Source organism: Notothenia coriiceps, unplaced genomic scaffold (assembly GCF_000735185.1).
Source record: "Notothenia coriiceps isolate Sejong01 unplaced genomic scaffold, NC01 NC01_scaffold00026424, whole genome shotgun sequence".
Lineage (NCBI taxonomy): Eukaryota > Metazoa > Chordata > Actinopteri > Perciformes > Nototheniidae > Notothenia > Notothenia coriiceps.
In genome coordinates, this window is record NW_011359125.1 from 1,791,121 (window position 1) to 1,798,317 (window position 7,197).

The 7,197-nt window shown below is 43.7% G+C and overlaps 1 protein-coding gene across 1 annotated transcript in view; it reads left to right on the forward strand.

Annotated features, from left to right (window-relative positions):
- LOC104957131 (CUB and sushi domain-containing protein 3-like) overlaps positions 1-7,197 on the forward strand; it is a 196,504-nt gene that overhangs the window by 1,913 nt on the left and 187,394 nt on the right. The window contains 6 exon segments of the mRNA XM_010784744.1: positions 1,644-1,671; positions 1,673-1,752; positions 2,045-2,232; positions 2,937-3,263; positions 3,895-4,089; positions 4,351-4,489. Of these exon segments, the coding sequence (XP_010783046.1) occupies positions 1,644-1,671; positions 1,673-1,752; positions 2,045-2,232; positions 2,937-3,263; positions 3,895-4,089; positions 4,351-4,489 (957 nt within the window).

Genomic DNA, 7,197 nt, shown 5'->3' on the forward strand with positions numbered 1-7,197 from the left:
TGGTTTGTGGAAGCACCGGGAAGGGGCTGACTGGTTGTTGGATTCATGTCAGTTTTGTATTTTTGAAGGAATGCGCATGAGAGGTATGGGTGTGACAGTTTCCAATTGAATTTGGCACTGAATTTACTTAGAGCATATGTATATTAATGGCAATTAAGGACAGTATCTAGACTAGCTAGTTAGATATGGTAAATGAGGTCATTGTTATAACATTGGATAATGAATTTGATGCTGGCATGTGGTCCTCCCATAATGGCCTGGGAAAGGCGATGTTTAATTAAGGATGACAAGCTAGATATCACATCATGATGTTAAGTCATTTAACAGAAGTGACACCGTCGATCGTCCAATCTTTCCTATCGATTGCAGTCAGCTCACCATTGGTGTCAGTAAGGTGGCAGGGAGTGAGATAAATGAATATGCTAATATTGTTCATCTAGGGCAGAGAAAACATTTATAAGTGTAAAAGGCTGTTGCCAGCTTGATCAGTTGATTAAGTGTAATCTTTCGTGATGTTACATTTGGTAATGGAGAAAAGATCTTAACCATGTGAAGCTGACGAGGATATCTGAAGGGTGAATGCAGACAGGAAATTAAACAGTTTTAAGATTCTTAGATTTGCTCTGCTAGAATTGGTTTTTCAAGCATATTTGATTTTGTACTCACAAGTAACTGTGAAGAGATGCTGTTGTCATTTTTCCATATTGTTTTATGGGTAATCTTTTGTTTGAGGGGTGATGTCAGTGAACGAGGGAATTTGTCTTCATCTAGTAAACCACTCCACATTTAATACAAGTTTAATATCTTGTGTTTTGTCTTCCATTTTATTTCAAAACACGAGTGGATTTTGCGTACCAGTAGCAGACATGTAGCTCTATAGTAGGGCCAGCTACTCTGAATAAACGGTAAGTAGGAAAGTCTTACGTTTGGTTTTTGATCAAAAAACATTTCGGTCTTTTTGCCAAAGAACAGTGCACCAGGAAATCCCCAAGAAGAAACAGTCTCTCAGTAAAAAAGATGTACCTGTCAGGGCAACAATGGGTCATCCTCCGTAACACACGAAACCATCCTCAACTGTAGGATAACAGACAGAACGTTTTTAGAAAGTTCACATGCACTGCCGATGCTTCATCATAACTCATAGTCAAAGGACAGGGGATACAGATATCTTTTTATTTTATCAGGTTATTCAGATCAACTTTGAAGAAGTTCGACCTAGGAGATTGGGTTGATTCCACTAACAATACGGAGATGAGAGGGGAGTAGGGATTCTAAAACAGAAAATAATACAAGTGTAAGTACAAATGACTTGCTCCATTGGAAATATAGTCCGAAACTTGATATTGCTCGCAATTTGTTAAATTATGTTCATAGCTGTTCCTAGATCTACATTTGTTTTCATAATGTTTGAGCATGATATGCCGAACACCGTCTATTAGAATGTAATGACTGCACATTCTCAAGAAGACTGCGTTGTAAACCCTGTAATACCCTTTAATATACAGTTATACAGTCTGTTTTTCGTTTTTGTTTCAATACATTACACATGAAGTTAGGACACATGGATATTACTCCGTTGTCACATGAGTTTCAGAGCGGGTTTTGATACCGATTAGTGGACTTTTTGTTGCCGCTATCTGCAGGCTGACTGGGAGCTTTGTCCCGGACCTGTATTGTCCAGCATGTCCATCAGATGTGGGCTCATCTCCCAGTCTGATGAGAGGTAGGCTCGAGTGGCTTCAAGAACAACTAATAAAGGTACACAGACTTTAGTGTCTGATATCATCTGTCCCTGTCCTTGTTTTCATGCTCTGCTCATGGGACTTGTCGCTTCCAGTAAAGCAACATATCCATTTTCCTGTTTGCCTTTCTGTTCCTAATCTGCCCTCTGTCTGCCCCCCCCCCCCCTTCGGCTTTCCGACTCTTCACCTGCTGGACCTTTATAGATAATGTTTGAAAACCTCTGAAAAGTACTCAGCTTGACTTAATACTTTTTCCCTTTTCCCTCTTTCCTTCCCCCATTCTCTACACTACCCCCATCTCCCACAGAAATTGACAAAGAGAGCTGTGGTGACCCTGGTACGCCTCTGTATGGTTACCAAGAGGGAAGTGGCTTTCTAAACGGAAATGTTCTGCGCTTTGAATGCCAATTTGGATTCGAGCTGATCGGCGAGAAGATGATAACCTGCCAGAACAACAATCAGTGGTCGGCTAATATCCCCATCTGCATATGTGAGCCCAATAGATGCATTTTTTTTCCAGGACAGCAAATGAAGCAATTACTTATGGGCTTGGAAAGTTCACAATGACACTAACTTATTGGAGGATTAATCACAGTGTTATTAAATGACCGTGCAGTGCATTTGATTTAAACAGCAATAATATAAAATGGGAAATTGATAGGATATGGTTGCCTTGTTATGTAGGGTGGGTTTGTTAGAGAAGAAAGTAGGGTATGTAGTGGACTACTGTAGTGTTATTCAAATACCCAGGAGAAAGAAAACCTGCATTGTATATTGTCCTTTCTCAAACAAATTGCACTCCTTCTATGAGTTAAATAACACCTAACCCATATCCGTAACACAATTCTAGTTTCAGTTCCATTGGGACACTGCAGTATTCCTGTGCCCCTACATGTATATTGCTATTTGTCTGTATATTTGTACACTGACTCTTCTGATCCATCTGCCTTATAGTTCTATGTTTCTCATACTGCTCAGCACCCATGGGAGCAGAGCTGTCATCTGATTGCTGAGCTAGTTTTACAGCGCTGACATTGTTCTATACTTATCTTTTTGCCGGACCCTGTCATTGCAGAATGCACAGTGTACATTGTCAAGAGACCAGTGATAGAAGCTATAAAACAAATGTCCTCACCTGGGATATTTGAGTTTTAAATTATTTCTAAGATGTTTTTTATCCTCTTTAACACACAGTCCCCTGCTTTTCCAACTTCACCGTTCCCATGGGGACGGTGCTGTCTCCTGACTACCCGGAGGGCTATGGAAACAACCTCAACTGTGTGTGGCTCATTATCTCTGAGCTTGGCTCCAGGATTCACCTGGCCTTCAATGACTTTGACCTAGAGCCTCCCTACGACTTCCTCACTATCAAAGATGGAGACCAGTCAGGAGCAACAATACTCGGACGCTTCTCAGGGGCCGAAGTTCCTTCCCACCTGACGTCCAACAGCAACGTGCTGCAGCTGGAGTTTCAGGCTGATCACTCTATGTCTGGGCGAGGATTTAACATCACCTATAGCAGTAAGGACCTGTTCAATCCATTTAATTCAGACCAATTTAGTCATAGTAAAGCATTTCATCCTCCATTTCCCTTTCATGGTTAGGGATTAGGGTACATTTCTCTTTGCAAACATCAGGACAGGACTGTCTTAAAGCTAACCAAAGAAAATCTAATAATCCAGAGTAAAGTGCAAATTAATAGTTTTATCTTATTTATGGTAAATGACGGGATGAAGTTAATTAGTTTCAGTTATTTGTGTGAATTCACACGTTCTCATTCACAAAGCATACACTTGTCCTTTAATTAATGCTGACGCTGTAAAGATAAATGCTATGACATCACTCCCCAAATGAAGTTAGCATGCCTTAACAAAGCAAAACACAACATTTAGGATCGTTCATACACTTCCTAACTCTTGTTCCTCATTCCTTTACGCAACACCGTTGTAAATCTTTACTCCTGGAGAGGAACAGCAAGCTTTAAAGACAGAAGCTATTGTCACCCTCAGGTGTACAGAGCAGACGTCTGTTTTTTCTCTCCTAAGGATACAAACATCCATTTCCCTTATCTACAGACTCCTCAAAGACCCCATTTCTCATTCACACAACAGCATTTGTCACTGGATCTTGTTCTCTTTCTACTCATTACCAGCTTTTGGGCGTAACGAGTGCCCTGACCCTGGCATACCGTTGAATGCCAGACGCTTTGGGGACAGTTTCCAACTGGGCAGCTCCATCTCAGTGGTTTGTGAGGAGGGCTTCATCAAGACACAGGGGGCTGACACCATCACATGCCATCTGGAGGAAGGCAAGGGGATGTGGAGTGGACTCATTCCCAAATGTGAAGGTATTGAAATGAATAAGCAAATAATTGTGTGGTTGGTGGAAAGATTTGTCAACTTTTGAGTTAGAAGAGGAATATAAAATTGAGGGAATCTCTGGTGAATCATCCTATATTTATTTTCCCTTTTAAGTTAGGTACTAAACGCTGAGTTATCTTTAAAACAACTTTTCTCCACCCCTCTCCTCTCCACTTATACCTTTTTACGTCTTTAATCTTTTTGCTTTCCTTTCTTCCCCTCTTTCTTCCATCTCTGTGCTCCTCCAGCTCCTTGCGGGGGCCACTACTCAGGGCCGTCTGGAGTCCTTCTTTCCCCGGGGTGGCCGGGCTACTACAAAGACTCTCTGAGTTGTGAGTGGGTCATTGAGGCTGAGCCTGGCAGCTCCATCAAGATCAGCTTTGACAGGTTTGTATGATTTTGGAAAACAAAGATACACTCACACTAAGACAACAACTGAGACAGCACACAATTCCTTAGTAAATCCACATACTATACAGCATGTGAGTACTACTATACTAAACTTAAAACATACCTGCATATAATATACATACTACAAACATTAATTTGCATCACATGCACAACACAGAAGGCATATCTCTAGCCCTGGAAGCCTTTGGTTAAAAAAATAAGCCCTACAATGTGAAATGCGTTACTGGGCTTAGTTTCTAAAAATCAGGTCTTTACTTTAAATGAGCCAAAGTTTGCCTCCATGTACTTTATGCAGCTTATTTTTAAAGCTACTTGCATGACTTACATAGAAAGGCGTGGCTTTTTCTCTTACTGAAATGGTCTGAAAGTATTTTTACTACAATATTGATCGGGAGTGCAACTCTATGCTGATGTCCCTTCTTAATAATAATAATAATAATAATAATAATAATAATAATGGGTTTCATTTATAAAGCACTTCATATTTGACTTCAAATCCCAAAGTGCTACAGGCAGTGAGCATGAACAGTATAAAAACATGTTATAGAGTTCTTAAAGAGCAACTTGCAATGCATTACATTTGTGCTTAACCTTGCCTGAAAATTAAAATTGTTAATGCAGGATTTGATATGTTTCACAAGACATAAGGGCAGGAATTCAGAGGGAAAGGAGCCGTTTTGAGCTCTGCTACTAAAAACAGCTTTTTTTTAACGTCAAACGCGTCATATTACGTCACATGGGGGAGCAACTTTCTCGGACTCCTTCTCTGCCCAATCCGCGGTAGTAGTGTGTAGTTGGTTTGAGCGGTTGTAATTTAGTGAGCTGGTATTTTTTCGGTAATTTTACATTGCATTTCACCATTTTTAATCATGGTGAGCTTGTGTTTGTGCAGGTTGCACAAACTCCAGCCTGTCAGGGCATCGAGTCCACAGGAAAAGGACCAGAGCTAGCTTTCGTTCCTGGGTGCGTTGTGCGAGGTGCATCCACCTCCCTGCAGCATATACTCTCCACAGCTGAAGTCTATCAAACAAAACGTTTATCAGGAAACCATATTACATCTCTCTCCCCCCCTTCGCTGCTCTCTCTCTCCCCCCTTCGCTGCTCTCTCTCTCTCTCCTCTCCGGTACACAGCACCGTAACAGCCCGTCCACACAGCGGCGTGCGTGTCTGAAACTCGACCAACAACCAATCACATGAACCTCCCGCCCCTGACACACAAGCAGCGGTTTGATTGGCTAGAGCTTGTACTGGCATATGATTCGATTGGCTGACGCTTCTGCCGAGGCGTCGAAAGCTGAACATTGCTCAGCTTTTGCAGCGAGCCACGCCAGCAACACTCCGCGTCGCTTCCCACGATGCAGTTTGTTGGCATTATGAAGAGTTTATCCGGCCACTAGAGGGCAGTGTCACTGCTGCGCTGCGTTATGCGTGCTCTGACCCGGTAGTGCCGAGGCGGGCCATTTTATTCAAACATTGTTCATTCACTCCGCCTCTGAGTTGAGACTCGTCCCACTCATCATGCTAAACGTTTCCACTATTATAATTGATACTATATATTATACCTGATATATAAGTATTACAATACTCTTATTAACTACTATACCTCTGTTTTTCCGTGGTAATATATTTTGTGTTGATTAATTGCATGGAGTAAATAACTTTGTTCAGCTATCTTGCTGCATTACTCTGTTTCAGGGTGCCGTCATCCTTGTCAATAAATTAACCAAACGACATTGAGAGTGTGTTTCTTCATGACGACACCTCATGGTCGTTGTTCGGATGCCCTGTCCCCGGCTGCGAGTTCAAATCCGTGACTGTCTGAAGCACTCGTCATTGCTATATGACGATCATGGATGTAGCCACCAGCACGCAGCGCCTGTCATGGCCGCGCAGCCAGGCCCCAGCCCCTCACGGCCCGAGGACTCGATCTGCCAAAAGTTGAATGTGGAGCGTGTCAATAGAGGTGAATGGAACGTGTCATCCGCCGTTGGAACGTATTCCCGCGCCGGCTCAGGCATAGGGGACGCACAGGACCCCTTTCCAGCTGTTTCAGTGCGCGGGCCTGTACTTGGGAAGACAGCCTGTTGAAGCCCCCGAACGCCGTTCCGGACCTTGCCAGACCTGAATTCACCGTCGATGCGTTCCCCTAGCTGTCATCCCAGTTGCTAACATGCGTCCTGCGACCGAACTACTTCAGTTAACGCCAGGAACGCGACGAGACATCTGCGCATTTCATGCCAGAGTGCGGGGTAAGAGCCAAGACATGCGCATATAATGCGGTATGCGAGTGTGGTACAGGACGTGGACATAACCGACACATACCGCGATGTGCTGCCAATGGCATCTATGACTCGGACAGTACACGCGGCGAGACGCTGGACAAATGACGTCCCCTGGTCAAGCCCATAGTTACACGTACGTGATTGCACTCGTCGGAGAACAAGAGATGGCCCGTAACGCTCTCCCGTCGTCCTCCCTAATCGGCCATGTCGTCATTTCCGGCCGCCTGCAAGACGACTCCACCAGGCCAACCCCCCCCCGAGCCCTGCGGAGGGGCTCAAACGTGCCTTCGTGCACGGAATGTAAGAGCGTCTTTAACGTCTCACGGAGGGGGAAACTCGCGGGTGGCAATCCATAAGCCTCAGGTGTCATCGGCTGCTAACAGGGCCCGCCGGACGACAGAG